This window comes from Miniopterus natalensis, chromosome 6 (genome assembly GCF_054644295.1).
Source record: "Miniopterus natalensis isolate mMinNat1 chromosome 6, mMinNat1.hap1, whole genome shotgun sequence".
Classification (NCBI taxonomy): Eukaryota; Metazoa; Chordata; class Mammalia; order Chiroptera; family Miniopteridae; genus Miniopterus; species Miniopterus natalensis.
In genome coordinates, this window is record NC_142086.1 from 52,476,211 (window position 1) to 52,501,475 (window position 25,265).

Below are 25,265 nucleotides of genomic sequence, written 5' to 3' on the forward strand. Positions count from 1 at the left end.
CAGAGTAGCTAAAATAATACAGACAGTGAGAACCCAATGAGAGAGAAGATCAGGATCAGAGGGCTGAAGGTCAAGACCTAAAAAATGCCTACATTTAGAGGACAGAAGAAAGAGAACCCAGAGAGCTTGTCTTGAGTTTATGATCAGATATTCACTTGATAACATTATTTAATGGGCATAGGAGAATTTATTTTCTGGTTTTAGTAAATTTGATTATCCGTACATAAGGTCTGAAAGGTACCTCTATCAGTCTAATCAAGCTTTTAGATTTCCTAAGATACTAAATATTCAAAATCATGTGACACTTTTTAAAAGTATTGTTTCAGTTCAAAAATATGGGGGGCTGAACAAGAATCTTCAATAATGATATATCTATGGATGTTGTACTCATATGTCACAAAGAGTCTCAAAAACCAATACTCCCACGGGCAAGGGAATAGCCAAGTTTGTTGCGGTTTCCAATGAATGACATCAGTCCCATGTAGGTCTCAATCAAAATGGGCTCAGTTAACAACATCAGTTCCTTTCCTCTTCCAGATCCAGTTGAACTCTTGAGGGCATTCTGGACAGCTGGAACAAGCTTAGATGTAAACCCAGACAACTGAAGAGGAAGAGAAGGCACAGAGTTAGTGAATGCAGATTAGGCCCCAGCCAGTTCTTACAAAAGTTGACCACTCTTGGGACCTACAGTTATTCTTACTTCTTAAACAAGAATCATTTCTCAGAATTGTTAACATTGTTTTTGCTAGTCTTTTAGTAAGTTAATCAGTTGATAAATTATGTACATAAAATCATCTGCCTTATCTTGTTTATTTTTATTATTCATAATTTGTGCAACATTAAAAAGTCAGTTTAACACATATTTGCTGATAGTCTGTTATGAATGAGACACCTGTTGGGTGCTACTGAAGAATTAAAGATGAAAAAGATGTAGCCTCTGCCCTGAGAAGTGATACTATAATAATCTGAGAAATAAACTTGTAATGATTATACAAAGTTCACAAAAATAAATAGCAAAAAAGAAGCACAAGATGCTAAAGGAACACAAAAGAGGGAGAAATCACACATACTCAGAGAATCAGGAATGACTGAAAAAGGTGACTCTAAAGACAATCTTTTATGGGTTAATAGGGTTTCAACTAGTGAAATAAGGTTAGGGAGGGCCTACTTGACAGCTGCTGTTTTTTCCAACCCAGTATCCTTTCCACCATTTAAGATTCTTCTTCTCATAGCAGCACAGTTTACAATAGCTAAGATCTGGAAACAGCCCAAGTGCCCATCAGTAGATGAGTGGATAAAAAAGCTGTGGGACATATACACACATGGAATACTACGCAGCTATAAAGAAGAAAAATCTCGTACCCTTTGGGACAGTATGGATGGACCTGGAGAAAATTATGCTAAGTGAAATAAGCCAGGCAGAGAAAGACAAACATCACATGATCTCGTTTATACATGGAATCTAAAGAACTTAATAAACTGATGAACAGAATAGATTCAATGACATGGAAGCATGGATCAGACTGACGAATGTCAGAGGGATGGAGGAGGGTGGGTGGATGGAGGGGGAGAGAGTAACCAAAGAATTTATGTGCATATATGCACAACCTAAGGACACGGACAATGGTGGAGAGAGGTACTGAAGAGGGGGATGGGACGGGGTGGAATGAGTCATTGGGGAGAAAAAGGGACATCTATAATGTTTTAAACAAAAATAAATTTAAAAATTAAAAAAAAAAAGATTCTTCTTCTAAAAAGAGTATCTCAATTTTCCTTTGGAGGACCACTCTCTTCCATTTAGTCCAAATAGTTTAAGTGGAGCTGATTTTTAGCACATGACTCAGGCTTAATTACTCAGGAATCCATTCCTCTGGTTACAGAGACTGGTTCAGTTATGGCCACATGACCAATGTGATTGAGAAATTGATAGAAACCAATTCTCATATAGGAAAATGACTTACCCAAAGTCATCCTACTTCCTGTATCATAGTTTTTAAAAAAAATCTTTGGAATAGGGTCTACTCACATTGAGACCTGAATCTGTTTCCTAGGCAACTGGATCATGAATCTAAATTAAAATTCTTAGAGTATATTCCAATATCAATTCAAATTATTGAGCATACTATATAAATTATTCTTCCCATTTCTCCATCAGGAGGCCAATCTTTGCTTTAAAGAACTACGACAAGGGTGATGATTCAATAAAGGAGAAGCCTGTAGTCTTTTACCACAATTTAAGTTTCTATATAGGTTTTATCCTAGATTCTTAATATTATATGAAGTTGCTCTTGGGAAAACCATTTCTCCATATTAGGCTTAGTTACCTTATTAGAAAAAAAACACAAAAACCCTAAAATTTAGAACTTATCTATTATTACTAGTTGTCCTCACACCTGAGAAAAAAATAAGAAAAAAAAAGCCATGCAAATTAATCTTGTAATTTGCTATCCATGTGACATTGTCATTTTATTTCCCTTTAAGAGCCTCCATTTACTCTTTTGAAAACAGCATTAAATTCTGTTTCTAAGATAATATCAGGAAAAAAATGTTAGTCACTGGCGATAAGACAGCATAGAGTTTGCTAGCATACCTTAATATATATGGGTTTTTAAGACTAAACCCAGACCATTGAATGAATTAATTGAATAATTTTCCATACAAATCAGTGAAACCATTTTTTTTCCATTTTAATTTGTATTTTTCCTCTAAAACCTTCCTCTGAATGTATTATTTTCTTTGCATCTTTTACAACAAAAATTTTATTTTTGTCCATTTCAAATTTAGCCGTTATACATTTTCTTCTGATATTATGTGTAATATTGTTTTCTGAGTTTGATTTTAGCTAACCTAATTTTGTGTTTAACTCTATTAAGATTAACTTTCCTCAGGCAAAACTTTGCTTCTGAATGTCAAAAATAATACGTAATTTTTCAGTTTACTTATCAGCTATATAAGTTTATCCGGGGCCATTTTATTTCACCTGCTTTAATTTTGTGTTCACATGAATTATTTCTATCAGTGCTGCAAACTAACTCTGTCACTCCCAGATGAAAGTGTATCTAAAATCATTTAAGAAATAGTGACGAAGCACCTACACTATATTCCAGGCATGTTCTCTTTGCTGCGAGTAGGAGCTGCTCTCATGGAGCTTATAGTCTTGTGGTATGAGACAAAAAGTAAAAGTATATACCAGCAATTTTATAAATTTTAAGAAGAAAATAAAATGTGGTAAAGGGATAGACCACATAATGTGTTCAGGGTGAGTCTTTTTGAGGAAACAAAACTTGAACTGAAGTCTAAATGATGAAAAAGTAGCAATTATTCAAAGAAGGTATTCTGGGAAGAAAATAATAGCACTGCAAAGGCTGTGAGGTAGGGATGGGGTTAGTCCACTTAAGGAACACAGAAAAAGCCTGTAAGACTAGCTTATAGTAACCAAAAGAAAGAGGTAGGAACACTAGGCATGAAGAATTTTGGGGGGCATATTAAGAGCTTTGGATTGAAGTGATATTAAGGGCATTTTTGGTGGTAGTGTGTGTTTTTTTAAAATAATTCTGGCTGCTGTTTGGAGAAGTCGCTGTTAGGGTCAAGAATGGAAGCAAGAAGATAAGTTTGGAGATCACTTCAGTAATTCAGGGAAGAGGTGATGGTGGCTTGGACCAGATAGCAGCTGAGAACATGAGAACTGATTGAATTGGGGATATTCTTCAAGGTAGAGCCACAGTACTTGCTGATATGATTGAATATAGGAGGTGAAGAGAACAGAGGAACCAAAGATGACATCTAGAATTTTGGTCTGAGCAATAGGGTAGGTAGTGATATCATTACTGAGTTGGGAAAGCCTGTGGGAGTCGCGATTGGAGGTGGTGAGGCGCCATGATCAAGAATTCTATTTTAGATGTATTTTTCAAGTGCCTAACCAGTAAGCCTCTTAGAGATTTACAGTAGCCAGCCGGATACTTGAGCCTGGACCATAAAGAAACATACAGATAAAAAATTCATGTCTAGAGTTAAAAACTCCATAATAATAATTATAGATCCAGAAGTCAAGAACAATATTCATAAGTGAAGTTAATAGCCTAAACAAGACAGGATACAGGGTAGGGGTTAGAAATCAACAAATTCAATAAACTTTTGTTGGAAAATGTGCTCAGCACTGGAGGCAAGACAGAGGAGATCTAATAGGTAAACTGAGGGCCCAAGAGCTAGGAAGCAGATGAGCAAGGCCTTGGACTTAGGTTGCTTAACAAGCCCTAAAGTCCTCTCTCCTATAAAATACTGTTGTCATTATTAGCAATAAAATTCTAATATTTAGGCAAGGACATGTGTTCCTTTTTTTCTAAAGATAGTGAGAAAAAATCAGACAGAGTAATTTTCAAACCACATTCCTTAGATTACTGGATTCCCTCATAGAGTGGGTGACAATATAATTTATCATCAAACCAGGATACTTTTGAAAAGAAAGGGAGTGCTCTTATTAATAATGTTGGGATAGCAGATTCCTGAGTGTTTGAGGAGAGGGTGTGGAAAAAAAGAAGCCAAGCAGGTAACCTGCTTCAATTCCTGCAGTCAAATCAATTAGACCTGCTCTGTTTTTATTAGTTTTATATATTTGGAGACAGAATAAGAATTTATTTTAAAAGGGCTTCTGTCTTTTAAGAAAATCTAGTACTAAGTTTACCTAGGAATCTCTAGCTCTGACTGTTCAGTCCACAAGATCTATAGTACCCACATTTCTAGTCACCATAAAAAAAAAAGCTTAAATCCTATCTCGCCCAAAATGCCTTCTCACACAGTTAAGGCAAAAGTTATTTTTTATTCTATTATGCTCCACTTATACCTCTACTCAAATAATTCATCCAATTTTCAAAGAACTAGAATAACAACTGTGGTTGTCTGTCTACACAACTAAACCAACTACCTTGGGACCATTGTTATTTGGGGCCAGATAACTCTTTGCTGAAGAAGAGGACATTCTCTTCATTTTCAGAAGTTAAGAAGCATTCTTAGCCTCCACCCACAAGATACCAATAGCATGCCACCCCAGGTCTGTCAAACAAAATTGTCTCCACACATTTTTCAATGTCTCCTGGGCGCAAAATCATCCCCTGTTGAGAACCATTGAACTAAAGAAAATATAGCAGGAAGCAACATGAGTATTGAAATAAAGATCTGGTCTTAAATTGCAAATATGACAATCACTAGCTGTGTTAATTTTATAGTTCCTCTCTGACTTTTATAGTATCTTTTCTATAAAATAAGGCTACTAATAGGAGCCAACTCATAATTTGTAGGGATTAAACTAACTTAAATAAAGGGTTTGTATATAAGCTCTATGTGTGTGTATAGACACATATGCATGTATTTCAGGAAGGGTTGGGGAAGTAAAGAGCCATAAAGAAAGCCTGTTGTTGATAATCAGCAAACATTGTCAATAAATCATTGACATCATCTTCATAATCTTTATCAAACTATGATTTCCTAAATACCAAAGTACAATTCACCTCAACATTTCCATCGCCAGCATCCTCTGGATAGTCAAGATGCCTTTTCATACATTAATAAGTGTTTGTCAAATGAGATTACTAAGTGCCTCCCCAGTCCTCATCATAAGCTTTATTGCATGAGAGTCCTTTGTGGCCTCACAATCTAAGTGCTGGAAAGAAAAAGATGACACTATTTCATACTCAATGAACTTGACATTTCATTAGAGTCAGATGCACTTTATTTGTAGTCATTTCCGTGAACCCTTCAAAAAGAGGAGGGACCAGGAAGACAGAACAAGCAGTACACTGAAGGAGAGGCAGACAAAAGGCCAAGTCCCCAAGCTGGCTCTTGAGCATTTCAAGCACCTGAATTCAATCTGTGTGACAAGAACGCGGTGTCATCTGATATGAATACCACCAGCCACATATTTTTCTCTAAAAGCTTTTATACACCCACCCCTGGCTCCTTCTTTTATTCCAGTCTCAAAAACATGGGGTCACATTTTAGCAACTCCGATTACATAGAGACGGTATATTGGTTAGGATAAGGTGTAGCAGTGTGTGTGTGTGCATGTGTGCTTGTGTTGGGGAGGTGGGGAGTGTTGAATGTTTTTGACTTTACAACAATTATTTACCAGCTGAGTGACTGGGCACCTGGCTTGCTTCAGGTGCTGTCTGCCAGCAGCTCACTGCCCAGAGTCTCAGTTTTCCTTATTACAACCATCGCTTGCTTCCTGTTTACACTGGGTAAAGAGATTGGTTTCATGCCTGCACCCCCACATTCCTCAGCTGAGCAGCTTTCCAAGCCTTCAGGCTACACGTTTTAGTCTTCCTTGTAGAAAGCGAAGCATGCTGGGATACAGAGCAAGCCCATCCACTACCCAACGCTGGAAACCACTTCGGGAGTTACGCAGCTGAACAAAACATCTGTAGCACCCTTGCACATTTTACTCGGAGTTGCCTTTATGGAGACGCTGTGGCCACGGGCATGTCCATGTATGTAGAAAGAAAAAGGAGGGTGAGGCAGAAGCTTCTTTCCTACAAAAGAAGGATTTCTACACGTCCTGATTTGGGTCTTCATCCTGTTCCCTTCCTTCAACCTTCCCATCAACACACACACACACTCTAAAATCATTCTGAAATGAACTGCTCTTTGTCCAAGAACATTTCAAACGCCTTTTCTAATTTGCATCTTCTAACTATGTTTCTTTTACTTAAAATGTCTTTCTCCACCTTCTTTGATGCTTAAATCACTCTCATCTGGAGATTCATATCCAATGTAATTTCACCTGTTAACTTTTGGATTTACCTGTCCCCTCATCCTGGGCTTCCATAAAACCTTGTGGATCCCTCTACCAACAGCCTTAACACATTAAATTATAATTTGTTAATTGCCTCTCTTTAACCTTCTCTCTTTCTTCTTAAAGTATCGAGAGGGCAACATCTGCCTGTCCTTATTGTTATCCCAGGTGACTAACAAATTGCTCAGCATGCAGTGCTCAATGCCAGATAGAAACTCAAGGAATACTGGTGAAGAAAACCCAAGGGGCTAAGCACATAACGTTACATTTCATTGCTAAACTAGTGATTCACTTTCAGAGTTTCCTTGAAGAGAAAGGTAAAGATGCGGGAAAAGATTAAAGAGGGTTGGGATGCAGACCCCTTTGATTTGGCTGGATAGCTCCTGTGATCCATTCTCTGTTATTCACCAGCTCTGGGCTCTCGCCGGTCACTCAGAGCAAGACTCTCCACACACCCCAAGCACCCAACAAAGCAAGAGTGAACAGAGGGGAGATGATGCTACAAGTTGCAAATGTTAAGTTAATGAAACAATAGAGGGTAGTTTAGCCTGGTCATAATGTATAATACAGTCTATCCTATCACATCAATGAACATGAATACACATACAGAGTTCCTTCAAATTTAAACACATTCCTCTGTGTATTAGCAAATTGTTTTGGTGCAGAAATAGAGCTACTTTACTGTAATACCTTAGTCAGCTCAATCACTCTATGTACCCTCGTTTTAAAATAGAGATTGCTATCCTGACTGCATTGCGTTTTTGTGAGGGAATTACATGAAAACATGCAAACTGTATGTTTAATTATAAACCTAAAGTATATAATTACATGATGTTACATGAGATCATGTTTATGTCTTGTAAAAATATAATCAATGCCAAAAACTATTATTTTCTATTTTCACAACTGTTTTATATGAATAATGCAAAGTAAGTACCTTCACAGATTGGAAAATGTTGGTGAGGCTCAGAGATAAGCAAGAATATCTGGAAAGAGACCATTTGACCATATTTGCCACATGTAGAAGTGCTATAATGAATGACATGGATTTAAAAAGATGTATTTTGACATAGTATTGCATAAATTTGATTGTGATTTTTAGATCAGTGAGACTAAGAGATACTATAAATTAGAATTTGAATGCCATTATGGCCATTAATGTTCTTTGCTAGGGTAACTTCCTAACTAATCAACACCAAGACTCAGTTCTGGCTCAATGTCATATAATCTAAAACCTCTGTCACCAGCTTAACCTTTTCTCCTGAGCTTCAGACCCAATTTCTAACTGCCTGACAGCCAACTCTACCTCATGTTTCATGGACATTTCAAATTCATGTCCTAAACTGAACCTCCAAACCTACTCTTCATTTTCCCCATTTAAATTAATGTAATCTACACAGCCAGAAACTGTGCCATCTTCAAAACAGCCTCTTCTTCACCTACTGTATCCTGTCAGTTATTTTCCATTGATTTTATATTCTGAGTATCTCCAAATGTCTTCACATTCTCTCCATTCCTATTGCTCCTTAGCTTAAGCCCACATACCTACAGGGCAGGGCGGAGTACATTTACAGTTGTGAAGACATGAAACACAGAGTTTATTTTTGAATTAGTACTTATTATTGTATTATTTTCCATAAGAACAATGTAAACCTACTTTTGCCCCACCCTATATTTTTTGAATTATTAAAATTATGGCAGAAAATATGTAAGTTAAACTCCAGCTGAACTGAATTACTCTGCGCCTAAGAGCATTCCTTGCACTTTCATGTGCCTTCACTCCCCTTCATTTGACCTAGACTTCTGTTTAAGTTGATCAGTACTCATTTAAAAACCTTTGCATTTTTATCTGCCTCCTCTGTTAAGCAATGCATTCCACAAAAGGAAGAATCTTATTTCACTGATTTTTGTGTCCTTAACAATAGTCATAATACCTGTGCTTTGTAGGTGTTAGAAAATATTTGTTGAATAAAAGAGATTCCGGGAGCTGTAGAGGAAATGGTTCTTAGTAAAAATAAACTCGGATTTTTTTTTTAAATAATAAGTTGTAAATAATTTGAAATTTTTGACTGAATGTAACTCAGTTCTACATGATTGATTCCCTTTCATGTGTCATAGTAGTTTTGTTAAATTGCTTCAGGTATTTGATTTAGTTATACACTTTCCCCCATATTCTTCTACTTTGTATTGTTTCATTCATAAGAGAAATGGAAAAACTAGTTTATATTACCCTTTTAACATCTTTTGTTATGCCAAAATATTCACATAAAAGGTATTGCATATCCCCAGAATTATCTTCTTTCTTCTTATTTATTCTTTTACATTAATATAACTGGGTCTCAATCAAAGCCAATCTTGGAAAATATCCTAAACATAAATAATATTGTGACATAAAAACCAACAACAAAAGAAAAACTAAGACTCTAAGAACTGGATCAGAATATTCATCATCGCACATCCCAGATGGAGATTGCTTGTTTTCCTAGAGAGCTGGGACTTGGGGTGGTCTTTAATTAAGAAATGGCTTGGCAAAAGAGAGAGGCAGACTGTTGCCAGAAAGGAAAAAAAAGATTTTGGAAGAATAACCAAGAAAAGCCTTAAAAGCAACACACCTAACAGGTCCACAAAGTAGTCTGATTGACTGAAAATCAACCAACCACATCCAGTGGACCACTCATTATGTTCAAGTCCACAGATGCGGGGATGCACATGCACATACACACACACACACATACACACACACCCCACCTTACTGTTCTTACCTCTATCCAATAAGAGCTATTTGGGAAATAATTATTCCAGCCCCCTTTCAATATTTTAGTTTTCATTTTCCTTCTTAAATTATTGATTGTATTTATATGTAAGAGAAAAAACCAAAGCACTAAAGGTATTAGAGTAACACAGTGCCATTTTTCTGCAGTTAACAGAACTTGTTATTTAATTCTTCACCCTAAATTTCTTCTAGCAAAGGACATTCAAGGAATAAGTACTTAATGTACCAGGTATGAGGAATAAGAGAAGAGATGGCCTGGGAAGTGATGGATGTAGTCACAAATGTTATTGTTGGTATCTCTTTATTAATTTGGTATTTATTTTGACTTACAGTAAAATATAATTACTATTAATTCAAAAATATATATTATTTTAGTGGTTAGAACTAGATTCCCTTTAAAGGTGGGGAATGGCTTTGGAAAGTTACATTATTAAGGTCTTGAGTTGGAATAGCAGGTGTTAAAAAAGAAACAGATAAATTACTCTGTGCTGTTAATAAGAAAAAATAAAACAAGATTTTGGGGTGTGGCAAGAGCAAGATAGAAGAGAAAAGAGGATTATGGAGCAATGCATTAGAGTATTATTATTAATAAGGTCTTGTAAGAACATGGAGATCTGATATTCCATTTGAAGTTTGGAGCATTATTATGATGTAAACTCCCACTCTCCCTCCCTGAAGCCCTCAGTGAGCCTGCTTTCACATAAATGCCTTTGTATAAGTGTTACCTTGTTCTTATTGGTTTTCATTTTGTTTTGTTTTGTTGACTTTGGGTGGTAAAGAGTCAGGCTAGGGGCTGATGTTGTTGCTTGGGTTGAGGTATTGTGAAATAGGATTATAGCAGGAAGAGTAGGAACAGTATCCATACAATGAACTAATTTAGTGCCTGCAATAGCTTGGAGCCAGAGGTAAGCTTGAGACCATAAATCCTTGAGGATGATTGCATAAATCTGGAGAGGACCATTGACTTTTCCTGAGAGCAGAATGGGATTTGAGCCAACTTCATCTATATATAAAGGAGGCTGAAGAGCCCATTCAGCCTCTAATCACATATATTTTGTCTCACATTCTTTTCAGAATAGAGGGCATCAATATCAAATATTTGTTTATGCATATACATATGCACTTGTATGAATAAGTGTGTTTAAAATAATGCAAGAAATGTAATGTATGCCATCCAACCACAGAAGACTTTAGATGCAGGTTATCATGTTCTGGATTTATATCAAATGAAGAGTTGTGATATTTTGAAGTGAATGCCAACACATAAAGGCAAACATAGAAAGGACAGAGAAGGCAATAATTTCTAAGCCTATAAGTATACTTGTACGTCTCTCTGGTTTTGTTGAAAAATGTAACGTTTGATCTTTCACTGCATGTATGGCTCCAATTGTTTTATTTAGACTACTTAGACTATTCTAGCACTACTTAAGTTTCCCTGGGGAAGGAGAAAGAATAGTAAAAGGGGCTCTCCCTGCCACCAATAAATTTAAAATCTGCTGGGGGAGATGACATTTAAAGACATAAAAATACTACTAATTACAGTTTATAGAACATTTTTATACACATTATCTCATTTAACCTTACAATATCCCAATGATTTTGAGAGGAAGGTCAATGTTCATTATTTCCATTTAGAGATAAGACTACCAAGGCCCAGAAAGAAAACTGACTTAAATATGACCACAGGGGCATATTTCATACTTCACACTATCCATACTCCTCTTAATAAAATCATTAGAATTTAATTATATATAAAAAAATTATATGCCCCCACTGGGTAATAAACACAAACACATGTATTACAATTTTTAAACAATGTTACACTATAATTTCTTGCTAAGAAATTAGAAAGAAGGAAACAGCATGGTATGATTAATACAAATATTATATATACTTTTATATATAAAACAGCAAACCATTGTTTAGTAAACCATTGTTTACTGAAAAAAAAGTCTTATATAAACCTATTCAAGTTTTTACCTATATAAACCCTAGGATGTATCTTATCATTTCTTTTTAACTATACAGTTTTAGAAGCACAAAACTTTAGTAACAAAGTTAATCCAAGAGTGAATTCCACACGCTTCCTACCTTGCAAATTTCAAGGAACTTCTCACTGGTGTGTCTCACAGGGTGCTCAGCGAAGGTAGCGTAAGGCACCTCAGTGGACCATGGGTTCCAACGAGACAAGAGGGACTGCTGCTCCGGGCTCCCCCAGTAGACCCTAAGGCCTTCTCCTTCTCTCCTACAAGAAAGGGGTTTTTCTTCAGATTAGCCATTTCCATTAGAAAAAAACAAAAAGGAGAGGGTGGAAAAAAGATGTAATATCTCGGTCAACTTTTGTATGGTTGCTGTGATAACCAGCTTAACTATCAACTAGTTAAATTGTTCCAAAAATATAGGAGACGAAAAGGAAGACTTTGCTTTCAAACATGATGAGCTCAAAGTGTGGCTGAGAATTCCATGTGGAAACACCTAGTTGGAAATGTGATTCCGGGGTTCAGGGCGGACTCCAAGGCTGGACATTTGAACACGGACCTCACGACAGCATTTTAATGGTAAGAGTTAAAAGAGAAAGAAAGAAGAATCAAGGTGGTGGGATAGGAACAGAAACAGTCACGGTGGGAGACGATTTCAAAGAAACAGGGGGATGACCGCAATTTTCAGAGCTGTAACTACAAGCAAGAACTAAGAAAAAACTTGGGATTTCCCAAATAGGGAGATATATATGATCTTTAAGAAGGACAATGACTAATTCAAAATGTTCTATAACCTCAACTTTTATATCACACGATTCTCTATTCTCCTCATGCATTCCATCTGAAAAAATTTAAGCAACAAACATGTCCAAGCTCCTAGGGACACTGTCCCTGCCCTTTTCTACTAAAGTCGCAGTCCTGAACCACAGTATGTGGCAGGCAGCCACTCTCTAGGATAGCCCAGGCTTGGTCAAATCATCTGGTAAACCTAAGTGCAGAGCAAGAGAAAGTCATCTTGGGAGTGGCGGGAAGAAAGCTGTGGCAGGGGAGTATGGCCACACTGATTAACAAAATTGTAATTTCTGTGGTCTCTACTTTTGCGTATGCACATCAGAATTTATGGTTTGTGGTTTTAGGCATCTCTGATTGCAAAGAGATCCCTAGAGGTAAAGCCAAGCTCAGAAGATTTGCATACAACACGCTTTCAAACTAAGTTACCTGTAATTCTAAATAGCCCCGTGAAACATTGCAGAGGTCCTGTTTCTTCTAGATATTAAATCCTGGGATCTAGAGTGAAAAACTGGAGCTTAATTGTGGTCCCTTCACAAAGCTGTGACTTCCTGTTTTAAGGATAGATTCCTCGGGGAATGCTATTGTGGTTTCTGAATGTTTATCCATGTAGAGATGTGTGTAAACACCACCCCACACACAACGCTCCTCTTTCAATTGGCTGGTCCCTCAGCTGCTTCTTACAAAAGGAAAGTTAGAAAAGATCCTGGCACATTCTGCTGCGTAGTTTTCACATTTTTGATGATTTGAAAGCTAACACCAACTTTTTTTGGTACTTAATCCTTTGCCCAGAAAGAAAAGCAATGAAAAAATAAGAAGAAGAGAAAGAAAGAAAAACAGTGTACATACTTCTAAAGTTCCCTTTCTAACCCCTCACCCTCTCAGGTGCTTTACTGACATTTATCATTGCCCCTATACTTCCCTTTATTTTTTTCCCAAAGCTCGGTGAGTATTCTATATATGCTGGTTAATGGAGCATTCTGGCTTGAGTCCATTAAAACATCTTGCATAATGGAATTATTTACTGCTTTGTATGTCAATTTATGTACTGGGTGCAATTTTGCTTTTATCCAAAGGGGATGAAAATCTGCCAAGATAGCTTATCTAATAAGTACATTTTATACTCCTTCACCTTAGGGAAACCCCAAATGAAATTTAAGCATGAAATTCAAGAGGGACCTTATTTCTAAATAGAAAATCAATTTGAGTATGCCCATGACTTTCCTCAGAGATGTAGTATACTTATAAATATACAAGTTCAGCCAACCTTCCCGCCTGAGCTTCAGAGGTGATAGATGCAAAGATAAATCTAGAACTAAATAGTCTCTCCAAAGGTAAAACTAAGGTGGTGCATCTCAGAAAAGCTTTTAGAATCAGAGTACTATGAAAATCTATCATCTTCTCTTATGTCAAATGTCACTAAGGCCATTGTGGAGAATATGGACACCTTTACGACCAAGAATCTTTTATTAACAGTTACTTATGCTTACTATGAGAGAAATCATGTAAGGTAGAGTAAAAAAATACAGTGAACAGGATATCAGGTAGTCCAGTCTCATGCTTTGGTCTTGACACTTAATGCTGTGTGACCATGGGAGAGTTTATCTTTTCCTGAATGTGCCCCCATATGTTCTTTAGAGTATCTCCAGATGGTGACATTCCATGGCCTCACTCACTCTATGTGAATGGTGTAGACAGCTATGGTCATGACACTACTAGCATTCACCCAGTCAAGGATATAGGATCCATAAGAACCCTCTGAGCTATGGCTTCTTTAATTTAGAGGCATCAAATTAGCTCCCCCATTCTCAGCAGAACACATCCTTAGCTACAGAGGCTCCGCCAAGTATTGTCCCATGACTTCTAGGGAACTTTAGCACCTACCACATTATTTCACTAACATGTAAAAGCACCAATCAGCGAGTATGAAGGAATAGTAGTTTAAGGCCCGAAAACTATAGAATGTCAGAGCTAGAAAGGCTCTTGGAAGCTATAACACACTGGTTTTTTTTCCTAGAGATGGGAAAACTGAGACTCAGAAAGGACCAGGATTTTCCCAAAGTGTCACTGTACACAGGGCAGAGCTGGTAAGAGCCATAGTTTCCTAAGACTTCGTTTAGGGGTTTTTTCACCATTCTTTGCTATTGTTACAAAATACATTCCAAGTTAAGGTCCTGCCATTACACAACACAGACTTGTTTCCAATTAGACACAGAGTTAAAAGAATTGCCCTAAGGAGCCTGCCATCTTTTGTGGGCAAAAAGCCTGCTCAGGAATTCTAGCTAAAAGTCAGAAAGAAAATTTATGTCTCAAATGGAACTGTAGATTTTCATATATAATCACTATTGGTAATTTTGAAATTGTAGAAAAATAAGGTATTACTGGAAATAAGGGGAGAATTACAAAAAAAGTTATGTTGTCAGGGTAAGAAGACTGCTTCTTTCTCACTGACCTGCTATGATCAAATTTTCAAGGTAGGGGTACAATCCCAGGTACAGAATGATGTCAAATTTTTAAGCAAGGAAAGATTTGGTAGCTTTCTTTCCAAAATCATACTCTAAGTGTAAACCATGCCTTGCACTAGCTCTTTGTCTTTAAGCATTTTGCGCCAGCTTTCTAATCTTTAGGTAGCAATAATTTCATAAGAAACAAGAGGATAATTAATGATAATTGTTTTGTATTCTATAAGGCACTGTCCAACTAGCAAATATTGAGTGGTGGCATGTACTATAAAGCTTATTGAGTACTGTAAGAGACTTCAAATTTTTTTATTCTATTTAACCATCATAGCAATTTTTTATTTTTATTTATTTATTTTAAATATATCTTTATTGATTTCAGAGAGAGGAAAGGAGAGGGAGAGAGAGAGATAGAAACATCAATGATGAGAGTCACTGATTAGCTGCCTCTTGCACGCCCCCTACGAGGGATCAAGCCCACAACCTGGGCATCTACCCTGACCGGGAATCGAACCTCAATCGCCTGGATCCTAGGTTGACGCTCAACCACTGAGCCATGCCCGGCCGGGCAATAGCAATTTTTTAAAACTTCTTTGGTAAAAATAGAGATAAAGAATTTGAACAGGCTTCATTAGATCACCAAGTCAAGAACTACCAGTAGAACAGAATAAAAAAGGGAAAGAGAAACAGCATTGTCCCTGTGTTACTGGTCCAAAGTCCATGTGCCCTATGCTTCAAAAGGCTAAAATTCAAAACATCAGAGTTTAGAGTAAGAAAAGATTTATTGATCAAGAAGGTACCAACCAAGAAGATGGGAGACTTAGTGGTGCCTCAAATCCATCTTAAGAAAATACAGAGTTCAGGCTTCTTCTCTTTAAAACACACACACACACACACACACACACACACACACACACACACACACACACACCTTTATTGATTTCAGAGAGAGGAAGGGAGAGGGAGAGAGAGAGATAGAAACATCAGTGACGACAGAGCCATTGATCGGCTGCCTCCTGTACACCCCCTACTGGGGATTGAGCCCCCAGCCCAGGCATGCGCCCTGACCAGGAATCAAACCTTGATCTCCTGGATCCTAGATCAATGCTCAGCTGCTGAGCCATGCTTGGCTGGGCTAGGCTTCTTTTATGTCAAAAGAATGGCAAATGGAAGGGGCAAGAGGTGATTGATGATCACAGATATTTGAGCACCAGCAGGTGTTCAAGAAAGATTGTACTTAGTATGTTGATCCTAGTTGATGTGAGTCTGGTCAGGAGATGCCTGCAAATCTTTGATAAACAATACATACTTCATTTACCTCCCTGGGAGAAGCGTTTTCTGGCGAGGGGTTATTTTGGTAAAACTTAAGCTGCAAGCACAATTCCTCCAATGATTAGCATGTCTATGTACAAGAAGTTATTTACTTGAGGGCCCATGGGAAAAAGCAGGTTTGAACAACATGGAATCAGAGACATTTACTCTGTTACAATTATAAGTTATTTTGTTTTGACTTTCTATCCTCGAGGAAACCAGCTGTATTGGCCTCCATTCCCACTTCTTACTCTTCAATGTTAGTAAATATCAAAATCTCACAGAATGGTGTAGAAGTAGAGGAAGGGGACTATAAGGACAAATAAGAACCTGATGGAAGAAGGGGGTTTATAATAGTAAAATGTTTTGAGGATCCTAGACTGTCTGAGTTGGAAGGCCCCTTAGAGGTATGTTTCCAATTCTTTCATTTTATAGATATATAAACTGAAGACCAGAATTTTCACACATCAGAGTTCTTCTATTAGTCGTGTTAATTACATGTTCTATCCAGTGACTCAGACTCAGAATTCTACTCAAATACAATTGTTGGCAGGATGGAAAGACTAAGCAGTTACTACTTTAAACCATCATAATATCCCAAAAGATGATTTGGCTTCTACACCAAGTAAAGGGAAAGCATGTTGAAGACATGAGGTTGATGCAGAAAAAAACTATCATAGAAATGTTGAAGGACCAATCATGAAAAAAAAAATAAGGTTTACCAACACAGAAAGGAGCTCTAAGTTGAACAGAGGTGAGACTTTCTTCAATAACAAGTTTTGTAAGACAAGGAATTATTTCTATCAGGAAAGACTTCCCTCCTTGAAGTCCTTTTTAGCTGAACTAGAAAAATATGCCATCCAGTCAACAGTCTGGGTTAATTTGCTCATTCCACACATTCTTCTTTCTTTGGAGAGAAGCCACACATCTTTTTCTGTAGCACAATATAGCCAACTTCCTTTCCTCTGACTTTCCACTCTCTGTCCATCTTGGCCTTCGCAGATGCGGGGCCGAAGCATTAAACTACCTGTTAGAAGAACCGAATGAAGACGCCAGGCTCCCCGCAAGGAGAAATGGCAGCTTCCATTATGACCTCCGTCAGCTGTCCCCTTTTTTCTACACATGTCCAATTTCAAAGTTCCACCACAGAATTAAAATCATAGCTCAAGGCACCGAAGCAAGATTTATGAGGAAGCACAGACATTAACTCTTGCTCTAAAGCAGGGCGTGTGCTTGTAAGTATGGGTGAGCAAACAGAGGGAGGCGGGGCGGGAGGAGGGCGGGCAGGGAAGGGAGACAGCAGTTCAGAACAGCACAATATATTTTCTTAATGTCTCCTTTCAGCTTGTGCTGTTGAAAGGCGGGTCTTCTAGGCCCATGAAATGTTAGTCCCCTGCTTATTTAATCTGCACAAAAGGGGGCACAGAGTTGGCACCCTGGAGGGTATTCAATGCTCCTTTGCTCATTGAATGACCTCAGACGAAATATTTTCCATGACAAGAACCCAAAAGATGCTGGCACAGAGTCAGACAATAAGATTTGCAGAATGTGTTTACATTCTCTCCATGTCCCCAGGCTGTTCCAAACCCATCGGCAGGTGCTGCCTTTATCTGCTCTCTTTGCTCACCTGGCTCCCTCCCAGAAGTTTCCAGGGCCTTGGGCTCAGTGAGATTAACTGTTTACTGACATGGGAAACCAAGAAATTCTACGGGTTATATTACTTGAAGGAGAGGTAAGTGATCAAGTAAAACTAGATCAGCAGTGTTCATAAAGACAGAGAGAATCCAGGGGCTGCCAGTGCCATGGTAAGAATCCTGAGTAACAGATAGGAGGCCCAAGTTCAAAGACTAGATCTGCCACTAACTTGATGGATAACTTGAACCATTTTCTTCTCTCTGGGCCCCTGGGGTCCAGTAGTAAAACCAGGTGGTTGAACTAGATCACCTCTGAGGTCCTTTTCTGTCCCAATAAGTTAATATCTGTCCTAATAAGTTAATATCTGTGCTAACAAAATACTTTTTATTACACTGGTTATACCTAAAGCCTTAAGATAACAATGAATATGAGAAATTCTCAGAGGGCTGTTGACCTGACCATTTTTCCCCTAGAAGAAGAAACAATTTTAAACCACAGAATAAAAGACCTATGGGTAAGCCAAAAGCAGAATACAGAGAAAATAAGGGTGAACAATTATAAAAACGGTTGCAAAAAAGGGTATAGAATCACCCATTCTAAAACAGATGTTTATCTGCTTGGGGGACTTCAGATGTGCTTCACCTAGAAGGAAGTGGTCAGATTTAGGGCTGAGGTGAAGATTAAGACCCAAGCCAAAGGTACAACCTAAGATTTTGTGGTTCACAGTGTTGGTATGTGTGTGTGTGCGTGTGTGTGTGTGTACACACACATGCATCAAATGTTTAGGCTAAAACATGGCTATCCTGCTAGGTACATAGTAACCCCTTAATGAATCCTTGTTTAATGACAATGAATGAATGAAGGAATGAAGGAATGAATTCGCAGAATAAGTTAAAATGCCTGCGAGATTGGATGCCACATCATTTCACGCTTAGAATGTTACATTTTATAGTAGTAAGGTTTCAGAACTGGAAGTTCAAAAATAAAACTTGGATCTAATCCTAGCACTGATACTAACTTTCTGTGTGGGTTCCTACAGTCCATACATTTGTGTAACTCCAAAGTTTACACATTTATTGAAATTTTAATGCTCAAGGTGATGTAATTAGGAAGTGAAGCTTTGGGGATTTGACTAGGCAATGAGGGCAGAGTCCTTATAATGAAATTAGTGCATTTATAAAATACATTCTAGAGACCATCACCCCTTTCACTATGTGAGGGCACAGCAAGAAGGTGTCATTTGTGACCCAGAAATCAAGTCCTCACTGGACACCAAATCTGTGAGCACCTTCATCTTGGACTTTGCAGAGCCTCCAGAACTGTGAGAAATAAATTTCTGTTGCTTATAAGCTACTTGGTCTCTGGTATTTTGTTATAGCAGCCCAAATGGATAGGACACTCTTTTTATAAAATAACAGAGGCATTGGATTCTCTAGAGGACACTCTGATTAGGCACAAATCTAACACTATGACTCATCAGAGCCAAGGAATATTTACCTTTGGGTTTTACATAAATAACATACAGAAATATTTTATTTTCCAGAACTGGTATCAATGATTTGAATGGAAGTCATTCTAAAATTTATGTACTTATTTCTTAAACAGGTCATATTATAAAATAAGTAATTCTATTATTGCTTAATTAAAATCACCACAAACTCCAGATTTTAAGACCTGGAAGGGATTTATTGTTAATCATTTACATCCTATGTCCTGGACTCCTTAATGTTACTGATACAGAGACTGAAGTCTAGAAAGTTACTTAGATTAATACTCAGAGTCCCCATGACACTGCCCTATACTCCAGCACTTTCCTTTACGAACGCCAACTATTGTATGTGAAGAATACGGCTATTTCCCAAGCTCTGAAGGATTCGTGACTGCTAAATTCATTAGTTCTTAAATCAGCTGTCTCTTCCCTAACTATTACCCTGCCATTTCTTGCTGCTATCATCATTCCATTACAACACTCCAGTAGCTCTTCTTCTTCTCAGTTGTTTTTTCTGAATTTTTATTGACAGGGAGACAAGGAATGCATTACTCCTGGAGTCATGGAAAATAATTAAACAACAGCAACAACAACAACCTCTCTTTCTCATGCTCTTTCCTATAAGGGGAATGTAACCATTTTATAGAAAAAGCTTTGGTTTCACAGATGCCATTTAAGTGAAGAGCTAATCCAGTGAGGTTGATAGTAAACAACTTTAAATTTAAAAAAATGAAGAAATTATACGGTTCTTTTAGTTTGGGGCATTAAATGCTCAGATTTTAGAAGATTCATTTGGAGCTACCCCTGTTTAAATGAAACAAACATGATTCCAGGAATAAAAATAATAACCTTCTTTCCAGTTATGGGGATGACAAATTGATGTCATCCTTAGAGTCATACTCTCATAGACTGGCATTGTCAAATTCCGTACAAGCAGCCTCATGTTCTCATCCCCCTTCCAACCTTTGGGCCTGTAACTCCCACAATATGTAACAATTTCTCTGAGTAGTAACAGTATCACAAATCCTCCTTAGCATTCCTTCATGAAGCCCAAAGGAATTTCTCTGGATAAAATCGTAATGAGGATTCATAGGCAGGAAAAATCCCTTCCAACTGAAGGCATCAAAGAGGGCTTCATTCATTCAATACGTGTTTCCTGATCAACCAAGTACCTTGCACTGAAGACAGAGGAAATCATGAGAACAAAGACCCAGTTAAGGATGGGAGAAGGGGGCAGAGAAAAATACATTGTATCTGCCATAATTTATAGTTTTATGATGATCTTATTTATTTTCAGTTGGGCTACATGTGAGTTGGCAGGGTGGAGGGAGAGAAGTCTGAAGAAAGCTACAGTACTTTGTGGGGGTTCGGATTGGTTACATAGGACAGTAAAAGGTCTAGAACAGGGTACGACTAACATGAAAGGTAGTGAGAAGCCACTGGGACATCGGTGGAGAGCAGTTTAACTAGCTAAGGGAATTTGTTTCTGAGTGCTCTACTCAAAACTACAAAAAAGGGGAAACTGTGTGTAGAGGTAAGTGGGTCATATGGCTAAGGCAGAGGCCCCCCTTGGTCTCCAGGCCATAAATGGGGCTGGATCTTGACCATGTGTGGGCTTCCTACTGGGTATCGTTAAGAAGCCTAGAGGCAAACAGAAAAGAGGTCACATCAAAAGCTGGGTGGCAGTGATGATGATAGCAGGAGAAGAAAGGGGAGGAAAAACTTTATTTATGTATGTATGTATTTATTTATTTATTTTAAATATGTTTTTATTGATTTCAGAGAGAGGAAGGGAGAGAGAGAGACAGAGAGAGAGAGAAACACCACTGATGAGAGAGTTATTGATCGGCTGCCTCCTGCACGCCTTTGACTGGAGATCAAGCCCGCAGCCCGGGCATGAGCCCTGAACTGGAATCGAACCTTGATCTCCTGGTTCATAGGTCGATGCTCAACCTCTGAGCCACGCCAGCAGGACGAAGGAAAAACTTTAAATGGAATGTAAACTTTACATTCAACATATTCAAATTGTAGCTGCTATTTAACTGAGTTATCAGGCTTCCTTTTCCTACAGCACCTCAATTTTATCTTCTGTTAAGTAAAACTAGTGAGTGCCTTAAAAAGGTACCATTACAGGTTAAGCAAAATTAAAAATGTGAAGTCTCTAACAGTGTCTGATAAACAGCAGGCACTCTGTATTTGCTAGTTGGGCAGCGCTTACAGCACACAAAACAATTTCCCGTCATTATCCCATGGGTTCTCATGAAATTGTTGTTCCTGTGAAAACTAGAAAGGTGGTGTGAAATGCTCAGAGACACAGAGCTAGTGAAAGCCAGGGTTTATACTCAGATATTTCTGATCCAGAGGTATGTCTCTGACCTTGGTCTCCTATTCCAAAATCCAGGGCTCTATTCAAAAGATATGAATGTTGAGGAGACCTGAAGGTTGGTTAACAAGGGGGCATGAAGTGGCACTGCTGGCAGAGGTCTATACCTAGTGGTGCTCGGAGTAGAGGTCTGGAGCAGGTCTGTGTCTGCAGTGATGGAAGAGAAAGGAGAGATCAAGAGCCTATCTAGTCTAGCTCCGATCCTTCCCCTTACAAATATCAAAGAAAATCTGGCAACAGGGAAAAGTAGTCCCAAGAAAAACAACAGTAAGCCTGCTGCTCCCTTTCCAGTTCATTTACACTCACACCAGCACTAAACCTGTATGGAAATCATGTAAAAGGATTGAAAGAAATACGCTAGGATATTAGCATTATTGATACAGTAGGGTTCTTTTTCTTGTTTTAAAAATTCTTACTTTCTGTAATAAGCATGTACTATTTTTTCATGGAAATGATAAACAGCATATTTATGATATTATTATCCATCATAATCAGAGCAAGGGCTAATTTGTACTAGGCAGGATGCTAAGACCTCTATATTTGTTATCTCCTGTCCTTACCATAAACTCACAAGGTAGATTTATAATCTTTATTCTACAGATGAGGAAACCGAGGTCCAAAGCCATGAAGTAGAAAGTGGTGGAGTTGAGATTCGGGTTTAGGTCTCTCCGGTACCACAGCCCCCTCTTAATTCCATGACACCCTTTGGATGAACAGGACAAGGGAGAAAAGAAACACAGATACCAACCAGGTGTTTGTTTCCCGGTGAGCCTGTACAGAGACAATAATTCTAGAGCTCACATTTGTATTTGTAGTCTCTCTTCACCTGAACTAATCTACCCTCTGCCCTTCTCCATAGTGCTGATCGAACGAGCTCAGAAACCTACAGGGGCTTCCAGTTGCTTGTAAAATCCAGAAACTTTCCCAGCCTGACATTTCAGGCCTCTCAAGCACAGCTCTAGCATTCATTTCCAATCCTCAAAACCATGACTCCTCAGGGTTCCAAACAAACAATTCAACTGGCTGAGCCTGTCTGACAGCATCTGTGATAATTTCACCAACATGAAATTATTCTGGATACTTGTCTTATATCATCAAATGAACTGTGAGTTGTTCAAGAAAAGGGTTCATGTCTAAATCATATTCGTTGCCCCCACAATATGTACCTTGTAGTATGTAGTCAAACATTTTTCCCAGGGTCTTTACTATAAAAAAAAATAAAGTCAAACAAAACAAAAATACTCAGACCAGATTGATCTGGCTGCTGTTTTGGTTTTTCATTAGTCTAAATTTCTGAATTGCATCGTTTAAAACTGAGCTCTTAAAATGTTTGTTCAAGGGCGATGAAGAATCCTTAATGAATTTTGAGGTGTACATAAGATGAGATTTTTAGAAAAACACCCAGGACAGTGGGCTGTACCTTTGCCTGCTGGATGTCTGTAACTCTGCTCTGTAAGCATTGTGCTGAAGGTGCTGGCCTGATAGGTTTGCATGGGGCCCTTCAGTGCCAAGAGGCTGCTATGTGTTGAGAGGAGAGGACAACTCTTGCAAAGCTACCAGGGAAAATGCCACACTATAAAGGAAACAGTTTTGAGGCAACTCCCTCTATTATCAATTAGGAGATTTGGCAAGTCATATTGGCCTCGAATTTGTGTAAGTTTTCATCTCCTCTCTTAAAAGGAAGTTACTTTTAAACATTCCAAATAACCAAGTTTCAACAGGCACAGAGTAGCTTTTAAAAAAGCCTCTGAGAACAACATTTTTCTGAATCTCATCTCTTTCCATTTCTTCCTAAGGGAGACTGAGAGTAGAAGGTCTGGAATACATACATGAGCAATTAGAGAGACCACTTACCACAAAGTTTTGGCCCACCTCTCTATGGGCCATTGGTAGATAGCCTGAGCTGTCCAGGAAGCTGAAGGACACAGGGGGCTCTCTGACAGAGCAAGAACCCAGCTATGTTCTCCTAATACTTCCCCTTGGATCATGCTCCTAAGGCTGTGAGCATTTATTTTGTTTTCTCTACTTTGGAAAATTTTGAAATGAGAAAAATTTCAAAAGGTTAAATGTAATACACATTTATTTTTTCCTTTGTGTTTTATGAAAGCATTTCCTGAGGAAATTTATTTATGGTATTTCATGCAATACATTACGTGAACAAAGCAAAAATGCCCATCTAACTTCCATACGCAGACGCAGTCTACAATTAACATAATTTTCCCTCTTGGCCATGGTCAACATGAGCCATTCAAACTGTTCAGCAATATTTCCTGTTCAGTGGTCCCTTCCATCTCTGCCCAAAGTGCTTATATTCTACCTATCACGGGTAAAATTCGGACAACAAAAACCCATGTTATTTTTCAGGTACTCGTATATAGTGAAAGAAGAGAGAGAGTTTAGAAGATGCAGACTTAGGTTCAAATTTCAGTGCCTTGCCCGGCTGAGCCACTCAGCGGTTGAGCGTCGACCTAGGATCCAGGCGATCGGGGTTCGATTCCCGGTCAGGGCACATGCCCGGGTTGCAGACTAGGCAACCGATCAATGACTCTCTCATCATTGATGTTTCTCTCTCTTTCTCCCTCTCTTTTCTTCTCTATGAAATCAATAAAGATATATTTAAAAATAAATAAAAATAAAGAAATCTCAGTGCCTTTATTTACCAAGTGATCTTGGGGAAAGCACTTTAACCCTCATAGCCTGTTTCCTCATTTGCAAAATGGAGACAAGGGTGCCTACTTAACAGAACTATTATAAAGCTGTATGTAGAGTGCCTGGTACCTCTCATCAGAAGTTTAAAACACCCCTTTAGCAGGTTTCTAAAAAGTAAACAGGAAAGGAGAAATTTCTCAATTCTCTTGCATTCCTGCTAGTTTCTTTTGCATCCACTGCCAAATCATAAATTTGGTGGAGGGGTGGGAGGTAGAGGGCACAAAGAAAGAAGATGATGTGAAATGCTAAACTACATACAAAGTTAAGAAATTCCAAACATTTCCTGAAATACAACTGATTTACCTACATTCCACAGTATATATTTACTTTAAGGCAAGTAAGCTAGAGTTCTACTTGGGGATATTTTGATTTATCTCTGTGTTGCAAGAGTATTGTTTTGCATACATATGAGCTTGAGGTTTTATGGTTATGTTTTTACTACCACAGAGCTTTAGATTTCCACCTAGGTCCAGAGCAACAGTACCGATACAGATCTGGGATCCTCCCTTATTTTTCAGCCCTGGTGCTCAGTCCCTTAGTGTGACAGCTTTGTATACATAAGTGAGAACAAGCAGCTCACATCTTCAAGTTTCATCCACAGGCCCGCTCTCCAAATGGTAACCTCTTGGTTACCTCTCAGTTCTAAGTACATGTCCATTGGCAGCATAGCATGCTCTGGGAAGGACAGGTCCTGGAAGTAGAAGCAGAGCCATTTGGTCAGAGAATTCTAGGGTATTGGGAACCTAGAGAGTGGGTTAGAATAGTGCTTGACAAACTTTGTGTGTATTTGAATTACCTGGCGATCTTGTTAAAAACCAGATTCTGATTCAATTAGTAGAGTGGGTCCTGAGGATCTGGACTCTGTACTTCTAACAAGCTTTCAGGTGATTCTGCCATGGTTCTATTAACAAATAGCCTGGGAAGGAGCATTGGTCATGAGTGGGCATATCC

The 25,265-nt window shown here is 38.3% G+C and overlaps 1 protein-coding gene across 1 annotated transcript in view; it reads right to left on the bottom strand.

The window, feature by feature from the left end:
• Positions 1 to 406: 406 nt before the first annotated feature.
• The window catches only part of TPRG1 (tumor protein p63 regulated 1), an 87,517-nt gene continuing 62,658 nt past the window's right edge, over positions 407 to 25,265 (bottom strand). Inside the window, exons 4-5 of the mRNA XM_016200177.2 lie at positions 11,652 to 11,805; positions 407 to 601 (exon numbers count right to left, since the gene is read on the bottom strand). Coding sequence (XP_016055663.2) covers positions 407 to 601; positions 11,652 to 11,805 — 349 coding nt within the window. The remainder of the gene's footprint in view (positions 602 to 11,651; positions 11,806 to 25,265) is intronic.